Source organism: Leishmania braziliensis, chromosome 5, assembly GCF_000002845.2.
Source record: "Leishmania braziliensis MHOM/BR/75/M2904 complete genome, chromosome 5".
In the NCBI taxonomy this organism is placed as follows: domain Eukaryota; phylum Euglenozoa; class Kinetoplastea; order Trypanosomatida; family Trypanosomatidae; genus Leishmania; species Leishmania braziliensis.
In genome coordinates, this window is record NC_009298.2 from 241,778 (window position 1) to 265,191 (window position 23,414).

Sequence of the window (23,414 nt, forward strand, 5' to 3'; positions counted from 1 at the left end):
CGTACACTCTGCAAAGCTATCTAGAGTGTGCAGTAGCCAAAAAAGTACAGACGCGAGTTAACAGAACCACCGCTCCTGCTCCCCACCCACCCACCTCTCGCCTCACCACCACCACCACCCGCCACTCGTCACCGCCGCCTCCTTCGTCACTCGAGCGGGTGACGCGCGTGGGTTGTGGTTGTGTGGTTGTGTGTGTGTGTGTGTGAGCGACTTTCCAAGCGCAAATTTTTTTTCTCTCTCCTGTGGTTGCATTTCTGCTGGCTCGCTTTCACCGTGCTGCTGTGGCTTTCGATTTATTTGCTTACTTAGCTTCTGCCTCCTGCGACCTCTTTCCCTCCCTCCCACTCTGTCGCTGGCAGTGGGAGTAGTAGTGGTGGTGGTGGTGGCCAGTGGCGTCTCTGTGTGTGTGTGTGTGTGTTCGTCTCCTCGTGAACCCCTCTCCATCAACGTTTACGTCGGCATCCACGACCAACCCTTCGTGCACTCGCGTGCATTGTTATAGTTAAGCACCTCCCCTCCCCTCCCGCCTTGTTGTTGTTGTTGTTTTCGTGTTTTCTTCCGTCTCCACCTCGTCAGCATCTCCGAAAAATCGTAGAAGAGGGAGAAGTGGTGATTGAGGGACCTGCGTGTGTGTGTGTGTGTGTGTGTGTGTGTCTACTCCACCGATCGATAGTGTGCAATCGTGCCCATTCCTCCGTGAGCAACGCCGACACGCGTGTAACCGGCGGTACACCGACCCACTCACACACACGCACACACACACACAGGCCTTCTTGCACGGTGGCTTGCGGGAGTGTGTCACACACCTGTTGTTGATTCACTTTGTCCTCTTTTTTTGTAGGCTGCTGTCACTGCTGCTAGCGGTCTCAAGAGGCGTCTCTGTGTCTGCGTGCTGCGCCTCCTCCTCCTCCCCCCTTGTCTTTTTTGCCTTTGCGTCCTCCCTTCGTGTGTTCGTGTCTTCTCTGCTTCGTCCTTTCGCTTCTGGCGTCATCATCGACCTCCCCTCCATTCCCCCACCACCCCCCACCCTCCCCTGTTCCGTTGATCCTCTTAGTCATGCCGACACGACCACAGCAACAACAGTGGCACCTACTCCAGCCACCGCTGAAGCAACTTCCGCAGATGCGCGAGGATGGCGGCATTGGTGGTGACTATGACGACTCGCAAGCCTCCTCACCTTTTGCTTGCGGCACCTCGCCCTGGTCGTTGCGGACCTCGGCGTCCGCCATGGCGGCGGTGAATGACAGCCCCGACGATGGCGGTGGTGCAGAGATGACGAGCACCGGCGGCAGCGACGACGGGGACGACAGTGGAGGCAATGGAAGAGGTGCTGCACTGCTAAATTCAAAGAACTCGCAGCAACGCCAGCGGCAGTCCTGTCGTCACTCGCGCGTGAGCCCATGCGTCAAGTCAACGCGCAAGGCGGCGGGCAGCGACCCGGTATGCATCTCGAGCATGGAAAGCGGCCTCGGCCGCGCAGCAGCAGCGGCTGTCTTATCCACCACCTCCTTAGTCAGACCTCTGCAAGCACCGGTGACGTCAACGTCTGCAGTGGCGAAGGACCATGTCGCCTACTACATCTCCCCCTCCTCGAATCTCCGACCTGCCAATGCCTGCATCTCCGCGTCAGGGTCGCCGCGGGACACGTGTGCCTCGCGCATTCTTTCCGACTCGAAGGGCATCGAAGCCGGCACGCTGAGCAATAAAAACAACCACAGCGGCTCTCCTCGGGCAGCAGCGCATGCGGTGATGCCAGGGAGTGAACTCTCATCACAGGCGGTGCGGATAAGCAACCACAGTGGCGGTGGTAGTGTTGGCGCGTTTGCCATTCACGATAGCGTTGATGGCGATGCGTGGCGGACAGAAGACTGCTGCACGCCGGAGACGGCGCTGAGGCTTGATGGCGAAGGTGGGACGGGCGCGCACACGTCGCCGCCTTCTCCGGCCACCGCGGCGGCAAACACGACGCCGCTGACGTACGCTGCAGTCGCCTCCTCGCTGCACGGCAAACGACTACCACAATCCCGCATCGGCTTCAGCCAGTGGCGAAAGCGCGTCTGCTGTGGCAGCGCCTCTCTACCGAGCACCATTGGTAGCACCAGCACCACGCCCGGCATAACCTCCGACACAACGGCGAACACGACAGTCGCCGAAAGCACCGCGCATGCGAGCCTTGAAGCTTCCCTAAAGAACAGGGTCCCCAGCACATCGTCGTCGCTTACGATCCCTTCGGTGGTCACGACGGCGAACCCGTCGCGTGCGACCGACAAGAGCACGCCGACAAGCTCACCGTACCTGGGCGGCGACGGCGAAGCGAGCTTCCCGAACAGCGACGAGCACTTTAGCACAAACGAGGGGCCACAGCATCCGTCAGCGAACCTCATGATGCCTCCTTTGCCTCAGTCCGTACACCGCCACCAGCCGACGCACTTAATTCTGCAGTTGCCCAACGCTCCGCTGTCACAGCAGCAACACAACGGCCCGGACTCGGAGGAGGAGGAGGACATTGCATACCCCGACTTTCCATGCACTGCCGTCGCTCCTCGTGCAGCTGCAACAGCCAGCGAGCTGTCATCGTCTGCGAAGCTTCCGGCGAAGAACCGCTGCGCCGTTACGGAAAGCGCGGCGCCATCCCTTCTTCTCCCTGTATCCGAAGGGACGCCGGTGACGAGGGTGCGCACGCCTGGCGCACCGATGGCTGCACAGCAGTTGCTGCGCATCCAGAGGCCACTGATTACACCGTCACCTATGGCGTTCACCCCCATAGCCTCGGCCGCGGCAAGAGTGGCAGCCGGCAAAGGCACGCACCGGGCCGCATCTACTGCTCCATCCTTCAATGCGGCTCAGATACTACCCGGGCTCTTCCTGGGCTCCTACGCCGAAGCCACAGACACGGCGACGCTGGCGGCGCATGGCGTCTCCCTAGTCATTAACTGTGCCTTCGACTGCCCTGTGACGTCAGTAATGGCAAACAACAACCATCACGTCCGCTACGTCCAGTTCCTGCTACGCGACCATTCTGATGAGGTCATCGCGCCCTTCTTCGCACCTGTCACCCGAATCATTCATGATCAGTTACACCGCCGACAAGTACACCAGCAGCGCATGGCCCGCCGTACCGCGGCGAGCGCACCGAGTGCCGATGCGAACAACACCGAGGAGCACCAAGTGCAGGACTGCATGCTTTGGGCCTGGACAGATGAGGGTGAGAACGTGTGGGCGGTCCCGCCGTCGCCTGTGACACCGTCAATGTCGGTGAACGGGCAGCAATCGTTCAAGGAGAGCAGGCGAGAGACTCCCCGCACACCGCCGTCGTTGCCGGGACTCGGTGAACGCCTTGGTGAGGGCGTCGAGCGCAGAAGAATCACGGCCTCGTTCTCCGTGCCGGCGTTGTCGTCGTCCTCACCCACCATCGTGGACCCACGCGACTGCGGTGGCGTGCTCGTGTGCTGTCGCATGGGTGTAAGCCGCAGCGCCACCTTCGTCATTGCCTATCTCATCCTCTACGGCTGCACGCTGGCGCCGCTAGACGACACCGCCTCACTATTTGCGTCCTTCCTTGAGCGAGAGCGCCGCATTATCGAAGAGGCAGGCGGGGTGACGTCTTTCACCGACGACGATAGCGGTGGTGTTCCCACAACAACGTCCACAGCCACGGAGATCTCTGGACGCGGCAGCGGGAGCACCAACAAGCCTGCGCTGGCGTTCCCGTCCTTGTCATTACCGCAGTCGCCTCCCAGCTCGGCGTCGGCGAACACGCCCTTCGCCCCGCGCGGAAGTCCGAAGTTGAATGGCAGCCAGTCATTCTTGCAGAGGCACTTTTCGACAAACTCTCCGTGGATTCGCAGGCACTCCTCTACGATGCCCGTGTCGTCGCCGCTCTCCTTCGGTGGCAACTGCTCGGGCGGCGGCTATGCTGCCGGCCCTCTCACCACCCCTCTGAGTGGGAATCCCTCCGCAATGTCGCAGCAGCAGCGGCTCCACATGGCGTCGCCCCCCACCCCGATTGAGTTCGCCTCACGCATGTGTCAGCCATGCTACCTGATGCATCTGCGAGAGCGACGACTGCAGCAGGCGGCTCAGCGGCGAATGCTTATCAGCGGGCAACCGCAACAGCGGCTGAGAGAGCAGTCGGACGAAGAGCATCAGATGAGGAGGCACATGTCGGCGAGGGAGTTAGGGAAGGAGTACGGACTGACGGGCGACATTGCCGATGGTTCGAACTTTGGCGATAGCAGCAGCACGACCACAATAAACAGCTGCGATGACCTGCGCCCAGAGGAGCAGCAGTATCATTACAGTCGCTGTGTCGTCTCCGTATTGCCGTCGTCGGCGCCGGTGGCCTCGCACCGCAGCGCGCGCGGGAGCTGTAGGATGACACTGCTAGAGGCGGCCTATGCCGACGAACATACGCAGAAGGAGGACGGCGTGGATGAGGAGATGACTCCGCAACAACAGAAGTCCGAAGCGATGTGGACGCCGCGACGGGGCGGTGCACGAATGGCTAATGAGCAGAGGCTTGAAAACCGTGCTGCGGGCAGTGCCACCACCACGCCAAGGGTGGAGAGAGCTACAACGCAGCATCGAAACGCCTTTTCAACCCGCAAGGTGGGCATTGCAGCCGAAGAAGCTGCCGCCACCACGCTTGGTAGCAGCGCCGTCGCCAGCATGCGCCGAGGCCACAGTAAGAACGTGTACGGAACGCCTCTGCTGCCCGGTGAACAGCAGCACACGCTGTCGCGCTGCTCCTACGTGCCTCACTCCTTACAGACACCCATGAATGGCAGCATCCACGGCGACCTGAACACCAGTATAAACACTTTGCTAGGCTTCAGCTTTGCCAGCAGCGACGGCGGCAGCCCGGGCACCTTTGGGAGCGTGCCACCGGTGATGACATACCGCGACGCCTTCGATGCAGTGAAGCGAAAGAAGACCGATGTCAATCCGAACATCGGCTTCGTCTTGGCGCTGCGCGAGCTCGCCAGCGGCGGCGACTTCAGCTTCAGCATGTCTTTCTAAACAGATGCAGTGAGATGAAAGCGAGAGAGAAGAGAGAGAGAGAGAGGCGTCTATGTGCTTCTCGGTGCCTCCGTCTGTCCCCCCCCCTCGCTCGCTTGGCTACGCGTCTGCAGGCGTCGCCCCCCCCCCTCGCTCTCTCTCTTCCCCTCCTCCCTGTTCCTTCGGCTTTTCACTGGGAGTGTCTCCGACCGTGTCCTTTGCTAAGCGAACTCGGCGGCGGCTTCTTCTCCACTTTGTTTGTGCTCTTCGCTTACTGCTTGTGCGCTGCCGTATTCCCGTTAGGCCGTCTTGCAGAACATGCGTGCGCGTCTGTCTCGCTGTCCTTCCCCATTGTCGCTCTTGCCTCTGCCGCTGGGTCAATGCACATTCGCTGTCGTCGTCTCTCGCCAGACCTAGTCATGCAAAGCTCCGTATCAGAGCACTGCTAGCTCTCGCACCCCCCCCCTTGGTTGCTTCTCTTGACGACGATGCGGGGGCTGATGAGGCTGGTCTCTCCGTGTGGGTACATGACAATACGCTTGTGTGTGTGTGTGTGTGTGTGTGTGTGGGTGTGTGTGTGTGTGGGTGTGTGTGTGTGTGGGTGTGTGTGTGTGTGTGTGTGTGTGTGTGTGGGAGGGGGTGTGTGTGTGTGGGTGTGTGTGTGTGTGGGTGTGTGTGTGTGTGGGTGTGTGTGTGTGTGGGAGGGGGTGTGTGTCTTTCGAGGGTAACTTGTGGACGTCATCTTCGTCACGCGCGCTGGCTTCTCTCTCTCTCTCTGAATGCTGAGTGCTGTCGATGCTGGCACGGTGTGCTTTGGATCTCGCTGCTGCGCCCCTCTCCTCGTTCTCCTGAGCTTCTCTTTTCATTGACTTATAGTCCATTGCGCTCCAACAAATCACGAACAACCACAACAAGTCCAGCGGAAAGGGGAAAATGTGGAGGAGTGGAGGGCAGCGTCGGCGCCCTCCGCTGAATGCCCGCTGGAGGGCAACGTTGTCAGTGATGAAGCACAATCTGCAGGCATCACTTCGTGCGTGCGAGCTACCTTGCGTCCACCTCCAGTCCCCTCTACACGCACCCCTCCCCCTGCCCCTCTCTGAGCTCGCGTCTGGCGCGCGCGCACACACACAAGCAGGGAAAGCGACTGCTAGACTACTACCCCTCCTCCCGCGCCTCCTCCTCTCTTTTTCCTCCCTTTAAGCAGCGCGCAGCACAACCACCGCCGTTCGCTGGTGTAGGCGCCCATAGAAACGAGAGTGCTCACCTGTCCTCATACACGCACCGTCACACAGGGGACTCCCCCCCCGCCATAGCCAACATTCATCAAACCCACCATCAAGAGCCGCCGCACGCACGCAGGCAAGCAAACAACGGCCAGTGCACGCACACCTTTGCGTCCCGGTACGACGCCGATCGTACTGCTGCCAAACCCCTGTCTGTCTGTGTCTCTCTCTCTGGGCCCATCCTCAACGAAAACACCAAACCTGTAGGCCATGTCCACGCTGGCGTCCTCTGTGCTGCAGGGCCAGCGTGAAAAGAGCGCGTGGCTTGAGGAGGCGCTGGATACGTGCATTGTCGCCTACGAGTCGCACCGAAACGCGCTCGAGAACGTCTACTCCCAGCTAACAACGTGGCAACAGTCTTCGGATCAGGGATGCATTCACATTAGCCCAGTAGCGATGAGTGAGCTGCTGAAGGACATCAACGACGTGTTGCAACAGTGCGCACTTCAGCTGCAGCCCATGGACGGCGCAACGTCATCAGCAGAGTCACCGGTCGAGCAGGCACAACCGGAACACCGCTTCTGGGGCGCACATCTCCAGTCCGACAACGCTAGCAGCGTCAGCACCTACTCCACGCGTCGGAACAAGCCACTACCCGCCCCACCACAGCAGGAGCAACATCTACTCCCGCGGTCTGCCTCGGAGCTGTCGAGTGCGAGTCAATCACGCGGGACAGAGAACGATCTACAGGCGTCATCCGCGATGACGGAGAGCCAGCGGCGCCTGCAGCCGAGCCCAATGTTGCAATATCACCCCTTCTCAACGTCGCGCTCCAGCATGTCGTCTGTGCTGCCAGCGGTGAACGAGAGCGCGGCGACCGACCCAAGCAAGAGCCCTGCGCAGCTGGACAATACAGCGCAAAAGCCAATGCGGCCGCCAGAGCAGAGGCAGCAGCGTCAGCAGGCAGCGGCTGCGGTTCAGTCGACGAGGCCTCGCACGCCGCCTCGCAACTGGCACAGTGCGGCACCGACGCCTCGGCCCACCATTGATGATGGACATCAGACGGGTAGCGCTGCCACCGGCCCAACAGTTCGCAGCAGCGGTGGCTCGACACCGCTGTCGGCCAGCCAGCGAGCAGAGGCGGAGCATGTCAAGCTGTCCTCACAGGAGCAGCGCACAGCGACCAGGGAAGACGCAAAGACAAACGGTACGTACCAGCATCTCTTCGGCACGCGCAGCTGCAACAGTGACAGCACTGGGCGCCACGGGCCTCCCTCCACCCCCTCAGTGACGTCGGCGTCGCCCGCGGACGCGGGCTCGGCTGCATCGCAGCACCCACCACCGCATCGGGAGGTGCAGCGTAGCCAGGGCTACGTGAGCGAAGAGGTGGGCACCCCACATCACCAGAGCTTCTCATCAGCTGCCGAGCGCCGCAGCAGCAACATGGCCAGCTGTAGCCACTTCGACTCGTGCCGCTTCGAGTTTTTCGGGACGGACCAAGGCGCCGGCAGTGCACTAGCAGCCGCGAGTGGGCACCAGACGGCGGCAGTGGCCTTCCACTACTCGCACCAGACACCGTCACACCAGCAAAGCAACGACGGATGTGGCAGTCTCAGCCAGACATCTATCGCTCTCAGGGACGGCGTCCCCGGTGCCACGGTGGCGGCTGCTGCGTCACTATCTTACCCTTCGTCCTCGACACCGCGCCGTCCTCACCAAATGCTCAGTGGTGATGAGAAGAAGAGTGAGGTTGACAAACAGCGCAGCAGCAGCGCAGCAGAAGCGCAGCGCGGGGAGGCGTCACAGGCGGGCAGTGTCGGTCTTGTCCACACACCCAGTGCGACACCACAGCGGGACTCTAGCAGCAGGACGACGGTAGCGGCCCCGCCGCCGCCGCCGCCGCAGCAGCAGCAGCAGGTATCGATAGAACGGGAGTCTTTAAATCTGCCACTGCCACCGCAGCAGCCCGGTAAGCGCCGCCCCCTTCGCACCTCGTCTCAGCGTATTACCCCCAGAAAAATGAATGACAGCAGCCAAGTCGAGAGCACAGTGTACCACCGCAGCGCGTCACCGTCGACAGGGCGCCAGCCCTTGCGGGCCGACGCGCCGGAGGCGCTGTGCTTCATGGAAAGGGAAGACAACTTCCTGGTGAAGCGGCGGCTCGCGGAGCGGAAGGCGATGCACGGCGACATTCACCAAGTGCAAGGAAACGCTGAACGTGACGCCAACCCACTCATCACGGCTGGTCCTGGCCGTCAGCTCGTCGCGAACGGCGGCATGACTGGCAAGGTGGAGGCGGCGCCGGCACTGACAGCGGTAGAGGAGCAGCTCATCTCCGAGCACACGGTCTTGCGCACGCAGCTTGAACGGATGCAGATGGAGCTGTACATCGCCGTCATGCGACACCGCGAGCGAGGAAACGAGCCGCGCTATACACAGCTGAACACGCGCATGAAGCGCGTGATGAAGGACCTAAGCAGGGTCGAGTGGGAGCTACGCGTGGTGCGCAATATCGATTGCGAGTCCCACTCGAAGTCTCCAGCAAAGGGCGCGTAGAGGTGCCTCTGGGACTCTTGGTGAGGAGGGGGGGAATATCGAGTGCGACGACGATGGTCGCCGGCACTTACGCTTTTCTTTGTTTCCCGCACAGCAGGCGCGCGTGCCTGTGTGTCGGCCGATGCACAGCGCTATTGTCTGACGATTTTTTGGCTCGCTCGCCATCTCTTGACACTCACGGCACCTGTGACGCGCGCCTTTGGAGAAAGGGAGTAAGAGAGAGGGTGAGGGCATCACCACGGGCCTGTGGGGCGCACTGCGGTGGGATCCCGTGGAGGTGGTGAGCACCCCTTCCCCTCCTCCTCGACCCCCCTCTCTCTCTCTCTCCCCCCCCCCTCATTGGGCTCCTTCTCTTCTGTTAGTGCGGTCGTTGTTGTTGCGACTGAGTTGCTTCTCGAACTGTTTCCCCTTTCCCTTCGCGCACGACCCATTGCCGCCATCAGCATCGCCATCGCCACACACATCTCCATTTCATCCCTTCTGTCTTCCTTCGTCTCCCCCTCCCTCTCGATTTACCTCCTTTAACTCTCGCTCATGCCTTTCTCTCGCCGTGCGTGTCCGTTCTGCCTGTACATGTGCGATGAAGCGTCCCGTTGTTTACCGTCATCGACCCTTCTCTCTCCCTTCCGTCCCTCGCACACGCACACACGCAATCTCTCTTCACCACCATCACCGCTACTGCATCAGGCATCACGTACATCCTGCACGACGACCTCATCGCCCTCCCCCTCCTCCTATCACTCCAGTCGCTATCAACTTCTCCTTTTCAGTTTTCTCAGTTGAGCCCTTTTCCCCTTCCGCTCCTTCTCTCTTGCTAGCGTTGTCTCTGCCACTCCTCTCGCTCTCTCTATGCGAGCACATGTGGCATGACTCGATGAAGTCTGCCTGTTGCTCGCATGTGAGCACGCGTGTGTGCGCCTTTCCATCCCTCTTTCCCTGTACCATTTCTCTCTGCAAGCTCAAAGCTTATCTAACACGTCCTTTACTTGGACAGCATCTGCTGCCTCTCCCTCTCTCTCTCGTTCTCCAGTTGGCGAGCTCCTTCCCTTGTCCCTCCAAGTGTTGGCAGTGGCAGGTGCTGTCACTGCTGCTGGTGGTGATGGCAGCGCCACACGCAGTACACGCCCTCCGCCGTAGCGAGAGCACCCATGCGAGAGAGGAATTCTCCCTCCTCCACCCACCCTTCACCCATGCGTGCTGATGAAGGGGTATAACAGCGCAGTACCCGCGGCTGTCGTTTGTTTGTTTTTGGTCGCCGCGGCCTCGCATCCAACGCCTGCACCGTCATCTCTTCTCTCCCTCGCACGCCTCTTCTCACGCCCTTTTCCCTTCCCAGCCAACTTTTACTTCACCACAATCTGCCGTCCCTAACTCGCAGCCATACGTGCTGCGCTTATGCTCACTCTCACTATCAGCCACCTCCCGCCCTCCCTCCGCTCATTCACCTCACTCTCCCGTTGTTGTTTGGTGCTGATCCTTCTATTGCCTCTTTCCGTCTTCGCTTTCTTTCTCTCTCTCTCTCTCCCCCCCCCTCCATTTCTGCCGGCTGTACCGTCGATCCATCATTGGCGGCATCACTGTCGCTCATCCTGAATCAGGAGCAGCACCACATCCCGTTCCCTTCTTCCTCCCCGCACTCATCCCCCTCCTCCTCTCTCGTGCCTCTCTGCGCGTGTCGCTGGGACCGCCGTGCCTCTGTTCGCTCTCGCTCTCTGTGCCCTTCTTCCTCTCTCTCTCTCTCCGCGCGATCCAGGCGTGAATGAAAGTGGCGAAGACGTTGGCCTTTCGTTCTTGGCCTGTGACACCGACGCGGAAGCGACAACATTACGTGCGCACAACTGCGTGTGTGTCAGTGCCTGGTGGATTTAACTGATGTCCTCGGTAAGTCTACTGGAGAAGGTGCCTCAGCCGTGGGCACCGCTGGTGCGGCCGTTCCTGCAGCGCTCGCATGAGTTTGAGAATAAGGAGCCGCTCGTGGCGTATTACCTGCGCACCCACGTCGCATTTCTTTGCATGCGGCTGCGGAAGAAGGAGGACAAGGCCGGCACTGCCTTCCTCATGACCCTGCTAGACGCGCTGGAGGCGAGTAAAACGCAGCTCAGTGCGCAACTGCACGGCACTGATGGCCGAACGGTGCTCACCAAGTTTGCACTCGTGCTCTTCGCCCGTGCCGATGACGCAGAGCGGACTGGAAATGCATCCATGGCGATTGTGCGGATGTTTTACACCGCGTCCGTACTGCTCGAGGCGACGGCGCAGTTCACTGAGGACGGCGCCATGGACTCGATTGCCGCGCAGAAGTGCAAGTACGCCAAGTACATTGCAGCCCGCATGAAGAAGGCGCTTGACAGGAAGGAGCCGTACGTGAGCCCCAACAAGCTGGAGGCTGTGGATAGCGATGCGGCAGGCGATGGCAGCACCGCGAATGGCGCGGGACAGGCAGCCACATTCACAACGGTGCCGGCGAGCTGCTTCACGCGTCCGACATCTCTGCCCACGTCCACCTCCAGCTGGACGCCAACGCCGAGCACCGGGCAGGACAACTCACGTGCTCCACCGTATGCGCCGCCACCGGCGATGCTGAAGCTTGACACGCCGCCGCCAGACTACACATACGTCGCAAACACTCAGGGGAGCAGCAATATATCAGCGCAGCCGCCGCCCAAGAAGAACATGTCCGCGACACCGAAGCCTCAGCAACCACCACAGCAGCAGCAGCAGCAGCGCCAGCGGCTCTCCACCAGCCACAGCGCCACACCAATCTCATCCTCCTCGCAGCAGCAGCAGCAGCAACTCTGTGCGACCCCGCCGAACGCCGGCGGAGTCAGTGCGACGAATTTCAAGCCCTCCGTAGACCAGATGATCGATGCACAGAAGTTTGCTAGCCAGGCAGTCAGTGCGCTGCAGTTCTACGACTACGATACTGCAAAGCAGCAGCTGGTGGCGGCGCTGCGAGTGCTGAACGGGGCCCGGTGACGACGATGGCGATGGTGCTGACAATCATGGAGCTCACATTGAAGGGCAACACCAGGTGGGGCACAAAAGAGAAAAAGAAACGGAGAGACGGCAGACGCGAGGAGTGTCGGGGAACACAGACCGAAGCCCCTTCACCACGTGCCCTACGTTTCCCCCCTCCCCACATACACACGCACGCACCCTACCACCACCATCACATCATCCACCCACCGCTCCACTCAGCATCGTGGACTCTCTTTCTCCTCCTGTCAGCATGCCGGAGATGGATTTGTGCGCCTGACTGTGTTGTTATTTTTTTCGGGGGGCAGGGACTGGAAGATAGAAAGTAGAAGAGTGGCGACGACGAGGATGATGATGCTGCCGGCGTGTGTGTGGGTGGGTGTGGGTGTGGGTGTGCCCTCGCTTTATATTTGCACGCTCGCGCTCTCTCTCGCATCTTTGTACTCGTTGGTTGATTGGTTTGGGGTGTTGGTTGTCTTTGCCCTCTTCTCTACGATCTCGTCTGTTGTCGTCGCTGACTCGCACCTATGCCCAAGTTGTTGAGCCAGCGGAGAGGTGCAGGCGAGGCGTGTGCCTGTGGGTCGGTGCGAGTCAACAATCCGAAACTGTTTCTCTCTCTCTTGTGTGTGTGTGTGCTGTGTCGTGGGTTAGCATGGCTGTGCTGCGGTGTGTGGGTGTAACTATACCCCGCAGCCACGACCACTTAACCCCGCTCCTCCCTATTCCACCCTCTCTCTCACCCTCTGGTTAGACCGTACCCTTGCCCCTTCTCTCTCCGCCTATCGTGATCTGCATCTTGTCCACACACACACACACACGCACACTTCTGCGTCATGCCGCCAGTACTGATCAACAAAGCTCATAGACTGTGGTGATTTGCATCACAGCGGTGTCGGAAGCGATTCAGCGAAGGAGTTGACACACACCCACGCGCCCTGCGCTCGTGCAGCGGACAACTCAAGTGGAAGGAAAGGAGAGAGAAGAGATAGGCGCTCATCTGCAGCACGATGATAATAGCCTTTCTGTTTCAGCTCCTCGTCAGCGTCGGGCTGCCGTTCGTAGCGCTTCTCCTCTACAACCATCTTGCTGACTCAATTCACGCACGTGGCAGCGTCGACGTGGACGACGTCAATGCCTTCAGCCAACGGGTGCGAGCAGAGCTGGAGCAGCTTAATGTGCCCCCCGCTCTTCCCGAAGCGGCGCCGGGGCAGGCAGCTCCACCGCCGGCACCAATGAGGTCCTCACCGGCAGTGACGGCGCCACCACCCCCAGAGGCGGCTGAGATCCTGATTGCCTACGCAACACAATCGCAGAACTCGCTGGCGCTGGCGCATAAGTTGTTCTCGCTCATCACGGCACAGCTGCACACAGCGCCGCCCTCGACGACTGAAGATGCCGTCTGCCCACTCGTGCGGGTGATGGAGATGCGCGAAGAGGAAGACAGCAGCGCCAGCGTGGCAGCTGCTTCCGCTGCTGGCGGGCGTGTGAGCCGCACGAACGTGTGCCGCGTTGACACACTGTTGGAGCAGAGTCAGTACGCACTAATCATCTTCATCGCCAGCACATATACAAACGGCGTCGCACCGCCGCGGTCGCAGGCGTTCGAGGCGATGCTGAAGGACTCCTTCGAGGATCACCGCATCCCACGCAACACACTCGCCCGCAAGCGCTTCGCCGTCTTCGGTCTCGGTGACATCGCCTACGGCGAGGAGCGCTTTAATGCCTTCGCGAAGAACCTGCACGAGTGGTGCCGCGGCCTCGGTGCACCGCCGTTCGTCGTCCCACCGGTGTACACAACGGAAGCAAAAACTCAGTCGCTCTTCCGCATCTTCTCCACCGCGCTGCTGAAGTGGGTGAGCCGCGCCACCTTCCACAGGGACGGCACAGTGACCGTGAAGAAGAAGTCTGAGATGGGGACGACAGGCCCTGCGGCTGCAAGTGCCACGGGAATGCTCAGCCACAAGGCCGGAGGCATCACCGCCGCCCCGGCAGGGGAAACGTGCGGTAGTGAGGGCGCATCGTGTGCGTGCCAGCAGTCGACGCAGCAGCAGCAGCAGCGGCAGCCCTGCGGCAGCGGTACCTGCCCAGATGGCGACGATAACTGTGTGTGCTACAAGACTGACTCTATTGCCAACTGTGTTGCCGCCAGCAAGCGCGACGATGACGATGATGCTGACGATGACGACGAGGAGGAGGAGGTCAACGGGGAGAATGACGGCATGGACGACGTTGAGGACCTTGTGTGGGACGGCACCGAAGACACTGACTTCGACATCAACAAGGACCCAAGCGAGTTGCCCGAGCTGCTCTACCCGAAGCTGCGCCAGAACCTGGAGAAGCAGGGGTACCGCCTTGTGGGAACCCACTCGGGCGTGAAGTTGTGCCGGTGGACCAAGTCCATGCTGCGCGGCCGGGGCGGGTGCTACAAGCACACTTTCTATAACATCAACTCCTCCCAGTGCATGGAGATGACGCCGAGTTTGGCGTGCGCGAACAAGTGCGTGTTTTGTTGGCGCCATCACACAAACCCCGTCTCACGCCACTTTCGATGGAAACAAGACCCTCCAGAGCTGCTCATCGCGCAAGGGATGGCGGGGCACTACCAAATGATCAAGCAGATGCGTGGTGTCCCGGGGGTGACCCCGGAGCGGCTGGCCACGGCAATGCAGATTCGCCACTGCGCCCTCTCCCTCGTAGGGGAGCCCATTATGTACCCACAAATCAACGGCTTCTGCGAGCTGCTGCATCAACATCACATCTCCTCCTTCATGGTGACGAACGCGCAGTTTCCTGAGCAGCTGCGGGATTTGAAGCCGGTTGTGCAGCTCTACCTTTCCCTCGATGCCCCGACACCCGAGGAGCTGAAGCGGATTGACCGGCCGCTCTTCGAGGACTACTGGGAGCGCTGCCTTAGTTGTGTGAAGGAGCTGGCGAAGAAGCAGCAGCGCACCGTGTTCCGGCTGACGCTGGTGAACCAGTACAACACGGAGAACGTGAAGGCGTACGCCGACCTTGTGGAGATGGGGCAGCCTGACTTCATTGAGGTGAAGGGTGTCACGTATTGCGGCACGAGCACCAGTAGCACGTTGACCATGAAGGATAACGTGCCGCGGCATGACGAAGTGATCAGCTTCTGCAAGGCACTCTGCACCGAGATGGCGAGCCGGCATCCACACTACAGCACCCTGCAGATGAACACGGAAGAGAAGGGCGGCGACGACGGCGACGACGACGAGGTGATTGTCATCCCGGCCGAGGAGCGCAACCGCCCATACCACATAGCGTGCGAACACGAGCACAGCTGCTGCGTCCTCATCGCACTTGACAAGTTCTTCTTCGAAGGCCACTGGCACACTTGGATCGACTATGAGCGCTTCTACCACCTGGTTGAGTCGGGGCGCACGGACTTTACCTCGCTGGACTACGCCGCCGTGACGCCAGCCTGGGCCACGTATAACTCAAAGGAGAAGGGCTTTGACCCAGAACAGACACGCGTGGTGCGCAAGAACGCGCGACCAACGGTTGTGACGGCCAGCTGCTAGTGCCCAGCTGCAGCCTCTCCGACGGAACACATGCGAACAGCGGTGCCTTGGTGGTGCTCTCAGCACGTCTGGGGACGTGTCGTATCTTCTTTGTGTCTGTACACCGAACCGCTCTCCTGCGGTGCGGTGGGTGGGCCTCTCTCGTACATCATCGCGCACACTCTCGCGTCGATGCTCGACAGACGGGGGAGAAGAGGCGGCGAGACGAGCCTGATTGGGACTTGTACGTGCACAGGAAACGAAGCCTCGCTTCATGAAGAGCGACTGGGAGAAGAGAGAGAACCAAAGGAAAAGAGGAGGTGGAGGGGGAAATATGCTACGGAAAGGGGGTCGATGCAGAGCGGGGGGAGGGGGGAGGTTGCCGTCACGTCTGCCGCATGCTGTGCAGCAGCTGCTGCTTTGCGACCCATGCCATCCCCCATTGCCACGGTGCACATTCCGGCAGGAGCGCACCTCGTATGGCTGCCAGTGTGTGTGTGTGTGTGTGTGTGTGTGTGTGTGTGTGTGGAAGTTATCGGTCTCTCTCTCTCTCTCTGACGCATCGCTTTCACCCTCTCTTTTCACCACCTGCTCCCCTCCCTCCCTCCCCTCCCTCCCTCCCTCCCTCCCCTCCCTCCCTCCCTCCCTCCCCCCCTCGTACCTCATCATGTAAGTAATGAAGCGACCTTCGCTTGCAGGGGGGAGGGAGAGAGGGAGGGGTGGCGATACACAAAAATAGTGGATGACGGAGGAAGACGATCGTGGAGCTGCACGCTGGGGAGGCAGGCGGAAAGGCTTATGTGTGTGGACGCGTGTTTATGTGCCTGGCCTCTGTTGTGTTTTCGCTTAATGCCTTAAATCGATGAACTCAGCGTAAAGAGAGACACCAGAACGAGGGACGACACGCAACCCTGGCGGGAAGGGCGGGAGGAGGGGGTGTCGCCAGCAACGCACGATATGTTTTGCAAAAATGAGACAGAGAGAGAGAGAGAGGGAGGGGGTTGGGGTAAGGAAAGCTGCGATGCGTCTCTACCTTATACGGCCGTGCAGGGTGAGGTAGCTGTGGATGAAAAACTCGCTCTAGTAAATTGCACCTCTCTTCCTCACAGCTCCGCCTCTCTACTTCTCCCTTTATCCCTTCGCTTGTAACGCTCTCTTCCTCTCCTCCTCCCTCCCTCCCTCCCTCTCTCTCTCTCTCTTCACGTCATGGTGCAGTACAACGCTCTCAGTACCTCTGTATGCTCATCAAAGGGCCCGAAAGACGCACACGCACGCGCACAGAGTTTACGTAAGAGGCGGGTGACGAAGATAGAGTGAAAGCAGCAGCAGCAGCCACCACTCGATTGCAGTCCTCCTCCTCCAATAGACCTTCACTGCCTTGGTCCGGCGTGCACCAAGTGTGCGCGACTCTCGGTACACGTGTGCTCGTCTGCATGCGCGTGCGCAACCAAAACGCACGGCTTCCGTGTTGCCGACTATTTCCTCTCTCAGCCCCCCCCCGCTGCTCATTGGCGGGCGCCCATCGGCACACGTCCACTCACACTTCTGACGCTCCTCGTCTCCTTTCATCTCCCCCTCCCCCCTCCCTCCTCCTTGTCTCTGCTTCGTTCCTCTGCTCGTGTAGGATGCGCCCTGGTACGCGCACTCGACGAGATCCGCGCATAACGCACCTGTGGCACCTTGACGGCTTCCTGCTGTTAAACTCATCTTCGCTGATCCTCACCCTTTCCCTTATCCTACTCTACTCTCCCCCACTCAGTGCAGTGAGCTGAGCTCCCCCTTCTTGCAGCTTTTTCGCATCTTGAGAAACCGCATCAGCACAGTCGCGCGAGCACACGATTCATTAGATAAAGGCGCGTGTATGTCTCTCTCTCTCTCTTGACCTGTCGCCATCATCATCGCCATCATCGCCTCCCCTCTTTTGCTCTTCGGGCCTTGCCAGCTTTGTGATTGCGCTTGGGCGTGCGTGTGGTGCGCAGCATCTGTGCTGTGCCATCACCCATGGCCGCACGTGAGAGTTGCGCCCAAGCCTATATGTGTGTGGGTGTGTGTGTTGGTCTGTCTGACGAACTCCCCACCGGCCCACTCCCGGTGGCGACAGCAGCGATGCACAGCGGCTACCCCGCGGCACGGCAGACGCACCTGCTCTCTCCTACCGCGCCGCAGGTCACCGAGAGCGTCTCCCAGGCTACCGAGGCACCGTTGACCATCGTCATTTCCCCGCTCTCCTCTGTGGTGGACCTGTCACCGCTCGCTCGCCTTGAAGACGCCCACGAGGACAGCCGTGAGTGTGAGTCGCAGAACCTGCAGAAGACCAGTAGTCGTCCCAGTGGCACCAACGGACTGCGCTCGTCTGCCGTCATCTACCCGGTGACCGCATACTTGTCCACCGCAACGGACAAGAGCTTTGCGAGCTCGGAGGAGACGACGGTGTGGACATCATTGGCGAACAACACCCGCACCACGGACAACTTGCCCTCGCCGCTGCGGCAGCCGCAGCATCGCCCCGGACTGATCACCTTCAGGAGTCTCAGTGGGGATGTAGTGCACAAGCGCCCCGCCACGCTCGCTTGCAAGGATACCTTCACCAAGTGGAACTCCACGCAACCCACCGCAGCAGCAGTAGCAGCAGCGCCGCTGACCGGTGCCGCGGTCGCCCAACAACAGCAGGCGCAAGCCTCAGCAAGTCCTGTGGATGGCCCAACTTCTCCTACACCCTTCGCTGTTGCGACAGGGACACGAGAGAAGCAGCCGGACTGGAAGAGCGGCGACGCGACTAGTGTGCGAGCCAGTCGGCCCCGTGCTTCGGCGCCCACCACGCGCTCAGGCGTCGCGGCGCCAGCCGTACCTTCGAAGCGTTGCGCAACGCGCACAGACACAACGACCGCGACGAGGTACGGCACCCCAAGCCTGGGGGCGCGCCAGGACTCCCACGCGAAGCAGGGGAACCCGAAGGGGCGGCTGCCTCGCTCGGACTTGGACAATTCCAAGGAGGGCGTGGACTGGAGCTACGCGGCTGCTGACCATCCCAACCTGCTGTGGCACAGCATGGGACTGGCGAAGGTGCGTGCTCCTCAGAGGCTACAGCAGCAACAGCATGACACAGTAGCATCGGCCAGTGTCGCTAATGTGGCTCAGTCGCCGCCACAGCGCTCACGACACGACGAGTCGACTCGTGGTAAGGCAGGACAAGACATCGGCGCCTGCAACAACAACAACAGCAGCACTTCAAAGCATGTTGAAGAGGCGAACCACCGGCAGGTGGCGATGGGCACCTTGCTGAGACAAGTAGATAGAGCGAGCGATTTGCATGGCGGCGGTGGCGGTGGCGGTGGCGGTGGCGTTGCCGATGACCATAACGTCAGTCTATGCGACCACACCACTGTCGCGTGGTTACTCGAACAGGAGGGCAACAACACGGGCGGCGACAGCGCGAATAGTGCGTTACCACCACCGGAAGGGAGGTCTCCGGCTCCTGAGGGCGGTAACGCCGCGGGCCCGGCGGCCATGGCGGAAGACGACGACGTGGCCGACGCGGATATGAAAGTATTCGTAGCGGTGCGCGTGCGGCCGCGCATCTCGTTGCTCCCGGTGAATGCAGCACCGCCAGCGTCTCTTCTGACCGACGTCGCGGCACTTCGATCCCTTTCCGCTCCATCAGCGACGTCGCCTAACGTGGAGCACGAGCCTCAGCGCGGCAGAAGCGGTGGTTCACAGGTCAAAGAGCGCCGACTGACGAGCGACAGTACCACCAGCCACAGCACTACGATGCGCGGGCGGCGATCTGAGGGCGAGCGAGCGGCGGTGAAAGCCGCCAAAGCAACGGCTGGCAATGGCGACGGTGATGATAACGCGTCGAAAGGGAGCTGCTTGAGCGCAGACGCAGTGAACGGGTTCATCGACTGCGTCGCCGTTGCCGCGGCTGGGGAGCAGATGCGCACCCTTCGCTTTCACTTTGACCATATCCTCGACGACAGCGCGGGGCAGGCGGATATCATGACGTGCATCGGCCAACGCGCCGTGACGCGAGTGCTACAGGGCTACCACAGTACCGTGATGTGCTACGGCCAGAGCGGTAGTGGAAAGACCTACACCATTGCTGGGCCGCATGGTGGAAAGCTGTCGCGGAAGACGCTACAGTGGCTGGCATCGCACTCTGCGTCAGCGGAGGCGGTGGAGCGCGATTACCGCAACGTCGATGAAGACGATCAGGTGCTCGCTGCGGCCAGCGTCGGGCTGATTCCCCGCATATTGCACCAGCTGTTTCACGAGCTAGAGGCACGACACGGCGCTGGCGGCGGTCAGCAACGGGTGCCCACAGCGTCGATGTCATCGTGGCGGGTTGCACTCAGTGCGCTGGAGCTGTACAATGAAGATCTGCGCGACTTGCTGCCGGGTGAGCTAACCGAGCAAACGAGAGCGCAGCCTGGCAAGAAGGACACCTTTCACCCACTCGCCGCGCCGCATTGTCACCACGGCAGGGAGACCTCTACAGCGACACCGTCGCCACTTGACAGTGGTGAACCGGGCCCTAGTCCGTCGCTCCCCCGCATGACGCGGCACCGCTCCTTCCATGAGCTCCCAGGTGAACCGACCAGCGAGGACGGCCCTGATGTACTGAGCACCGTATCCTCCTGTGAGGACGACACCGACAATAAACCCACGGCATCGCGACCGACCTCCAACGGACCGGGCAGCGGCTCCGCAACCACGTCGGCTGTCAAGCGAGGGCGAGGCCAGCCCTCTGCCTCCCCATCGCCGTGTGCGGCCCTCATGCGCGCACGTGTGTCGAAGCGCATCGGCTCCGGGCGCAACAACTCCGCCATGAATCAGAACCGAACGGCAGCTGCGAGTATGGCAAGCACCACCTCCAGTTCTGGAGCCGGCACCGCCACAGGATTGGCCAAGACGACGTCGACGAAGTGGACCGCATCGGCAACAACGCAAGCAGCGGCGCCGCTGAAAATTCGTCAAGGGGCACCCGCACCGTCGACCTCGCCTAGCCCGCCACTCGCGAAGTCGATGAAGACAAGAGCTGCCCTGTCACCTCCATCGAGTCGGTCCTTGTCCCGCGAACCCACGCGCGGCGCGGGCTGCGACGCTGCGTGCGTCGAGGGGCTGCACGAGCACCAAGTACACGACCTTCACGAAGCCATGGAGGTGGTGTGGCTGGCGCTAAGGCGGCGGCAAATGGGCAGTACGGAACTCAACAAAGACAGCAGTCGCTCCCACGCCTTCTTCTTTGTACGTGTGGAGCAGCGGAAGCGGCGCTCACGCGACGAAGCGCAGCCCGTCTGGGACATCCGCCGCTCCACGCTGAGCCTTGTCGACCTCGCAGGGTCGGAGCGCGTCAGCCACACTGGCGCGCATGGCCTGCAGCTCAAGGAGGCGCAGAACATCAATCGCTCGCTCTCTGCGCTAGGAAACGTGATGCGTCTGCTGAGCTCGGTGGGCCGCGCGTCGCCCTCCAACAAAATCGTAGTGACTACCCCTGTCAGCGGTGCTGCTGCGCTGACGAAGGTAGCCACGGCAGAGCCACACATCCCGTACCGCGACAGCAAGCTCACGCGCATCTTGCAGAGCAGCCTCGGAGGCGGTGCCCTCACGTTACTGCTTTGCAACGTCTCGCCGGACCCGCGTGATGCGCCAGCAACGATGTCGACGCTTCAATTTGCGAAGCTCTGCAAGAACGTGAAGAGCAACGCGAAGCTGAACAAGACAACAAGGGACACGGCAGGCGCGCAAGCGGCGTCAGAGTCACGGATACGCCAGCTTCTAGGCGATGTCTCGACCGCGCAGAACCGTCTTCGGCAGCTCGCAACGTACGCGTGGTGGCTGGAGGGACACCTCGCCTACTTCGCCGCCGCGATGACCCAGCAACAGCGGCGCCTCAGAACGCTAACCACCAGCACGGACATGGGAACAATCACCTCACCCTCCCACTCGTGTGGCAGCGGCGGCAGTCGCGATATCGTCGTACCCGAGGAAGCCACAGCGCCGAAGGTGATCTGCAACACCAGCAGCCCCAGTGCTGGGGACGGCAACAGGCGGGACTACAGTAGCATCGAGTCGCTCGGCGATCGAGAGCGCGGCTTCGAGAACAAGGAGAGAGCCGATTCTGGTGCAGCACCGGGGAGCTGTCGTCACAGCGCGGCGCTCGCTGGGCCTACGTCGCAGGAGTGGTGGTACCTTTCACCGCGACCATTGAGTGCGTCAGCACCGGCTGAGAACGACAAGGACGCCGGCGAGGAAATGGCAGAGGTGGAGGCGTACTGGCAAAGTGGGTCCGCCCGAGCCCTCCTCTCCCCGGCCTATCCCATTACGCAGCGACACCTGGTGCTGCAGCGCAAGCTAATCGCCGCTGCGGCCGTGGCGACTCCTCACGTTCCCACCGCGATGCTGCCCATGTCCTACTCTACGGACGCATTAGTTGGTGAGGCGCGGGCTACGACGCGTAACTGCGTTGCCAATGACACTCGCCTGCTAGAGGTTGCTCCAGTGGTGAGACATGCTCAACCGACTCGTAATCCTCGACGCCAACAACTGGGGTCCTCGCCGAGCACGGCAACTCTCTCCTCTGTGCCGCCCCGCTCCATCGCTACAAGGCAAAGACAGCAGCGGTGTGAGCCCCCCATGAAGGACATTGTCACTGCCCTTTCTGAGGAGCGGGCCGCGCGGGCAGCGGCGCAGGCGCGACTGGCAGTGGTGGAGCAGTCGAACGTACTCCTACGCTTGCGTCTCGCCGAGGCTCACCAAGCGACGAGCGCAGAAAAGACGAGGAGGGGGGAAGAGACGGCTGGGAAGGACGCCTCTGGGGTGCCCTCCGAGGTGATGTCTGTGGCACCAGCATCATCGGTGCTGTGGCCGACGCACCACTCCCGCGTGTCCCAGTATGCCTCCCTCGAAGTCTTCCTTGCGCGCTGTGGCTTCGCCGCGATGGACCCGATGGAGCCTTCGGTTGATGAGATGTCGCCACGTCGTCTAGCCTAAGTGTATCCACAGGCACCCCCCCCCCCGCTGCTCTCCCCCTGCGTGTCTTCATCGGCAGGAACGAGCTTTCTTGCTGCACGTCTGCGCCGACCCCGCCTCGCTGCGGGCGCTTTGTAATGGCCGCGCGCGCCAGCACCCACGGAGGACTGGCAGTGACGAAGGGTGGCGCCGGGACACAGCGAGAGGTCCCGGAGCTGGCCCGCACCGGTGGCCCCCTCCCCCCCAGCAGTAGGCAGCAGCCGCACAAGGTGCGACCTGGTCAGCAGGAGGAGTCTCAGCAGCGTCAAAAGCGCCGCCTCCAGTGTCGTGCAGATGAGCTCTGCGGGTGCACTAATGCCGCCACCCTCAACACAGCACGTGCGTCTCGCCATCGGAGACGACAATCCGCTCACGTGGCGCGCGCAGCCGTGCGGAAGCTGCGGCAGCGACAGAAGGCTGTATGAGACCCTGTTTACGACAGCGGTCGGCAGCCCCAATAGCAACATGGAGGACACCGATGATAAGCCCCTTTCGTACTTGTCCTCAGCTCCCATTCATCTGCTGAACACCTCAGTTTTTAGAGGCGGCGGTGTTATGGGGCTGGAAGCTGCTGGAGCGCCTCAGCGCCACCCTCCCCATCGTCTGTGCGTTCCGCAAGCGCCAGGGCTTTAGTGATGTGGAAGACAAGAAGTTCTCGATAGGGGAGGGGAGGTGCAGCGCACCACCACCACCACCGTCGATAGTGGTGGTGGTGGCAGTGGTGAGCGATGGCACGACGTGTAGGTGTGTATGTCTATGTAAACTAGTGCCCATTCTTACTTTCTTGTTTGCTTTAAGCTGATAACTGTTTCCGCACACACACACACACACACATACACCACACACACACCACACACACACTCCCTCCCCCCTCCTCCTCCCCCCTCCTCGTCTTGCTCCCTCCCCCCTCTCTCCCTCTCTTTGCTGTCCCATGTGCCTATGCACCTCTGTCGGTGGTGTATGTGCACTGTCACTTCCCCCGCCCCTCCCCCCTTCTCCCTCCCCGTTGCCGCGCTGTTCGTTCATACAGTCAGTCCCCGTGCTGCTATTGCGCTGGCCATCTTTAGTTTCGCTCCTCCTCCTCCTCCTCCTCCCATACTTTGCCTTTCCCCCTCCCCCTCCCCCTTCACCC

General features: G+C 61.1%; 5 protein-coding genes across 5 annotated transcripts; all 5 read left to right on the forward strand.

Moving 5' to 3' along the window:
* Nucleotides 1-1,056: 1,056 nt before the first annotated feature.
* On the forward strand, nucleotides 1,057-5,019 carry LBRM_05_0700 (phophatase-like protein; the record flags this gene model as incomplete). Its single annotated transcript, XM_001561834.2, has 1 exon — nucleotides 1,057-5,019. The coding sequence occupies one exon, from the start codon at nucleotides 1,057-1,059 to the stop codon at nucleotides 5,017-5,019; it is 3,963 nt and encodes a 1,320-aa protein (XP_001561884.1).
* Nucleotides 5,020-6,491: 1,472 nt separating this feature from the next.
* Nucleotides 6,492-8,777, forward strand: LBRM_05_0710 (conserved hypothetical protein; the record flags this gene model as incomplete). The annotated part of the gene is made up of 1 exon (XM_001561835.1): nucleotides 6,492-8,777. One exon carries the CDS (start codon nucleotides 6,492-6,494, stop codon nucleotides 8,775-8,777), a length of 2,286 nt encoding a protein of 761 aa, XP_001561885.1.
* A 1,872-nt stretch (nucleotides 8,778-10,649) lies between these two features.
* On the forward strand, nucleotides 10,650-11,753 carry LBRM_05_0720 (conserved hypothetical protein; the record flags this gene model as incomplete). Its single annotated transcript, XM_001561836.1, has 1 exon — nucleotides 10,650-11,753. One exon carries the CDS (start codon nucleotides 10,650-10,652, stop codon nucleotides 11,751-11,753), a length of 1,104 nt encoding a protein of 367 aa, XP_001561886.1.
* A 1,007-nt stretch (nucleotides 11,754-12,760) lies between these two features.
* LBRM_05_0730 (conserved hypothetical protein) lies at nucleotides 12,761-15,295 on the forward strand (the record flags this gene model as incomplete). Its single annotated transcript, XM_001561837.2, has 1 exon — nucleotides 12,761-15,295. The coding sequence occupies one exon, from the start codon at nucleotides 12,761-12,763 to the stop codon at nucleotides 15,293-15,295; it is 2,535 nt and encodes an 844-aa protein (XP_001561887.1).
* Nucleotides 15,296-17,275: 1,980 nt separating this feature from the next.
* Nucleotides 17,276-22,264, forward strand: LBRM_05_0740 (kinesin-like protein; the record flags this gene model as incomplete). The annotated part of the gene is made up of 1 exon (XM_001561838.2): nucleotides 17,276-22,264. One exon carries the CDS (start codon nucleotides 17,276-17,278, stop codon nucleotides 22,262-22,264), a length of 4,989 nt encoding a protein of 1,662 aa, XP_001561888.2.
* Between the last annotated feature and the right edge of the window lie 1,150 nt (nucleotides 22,265-23,414).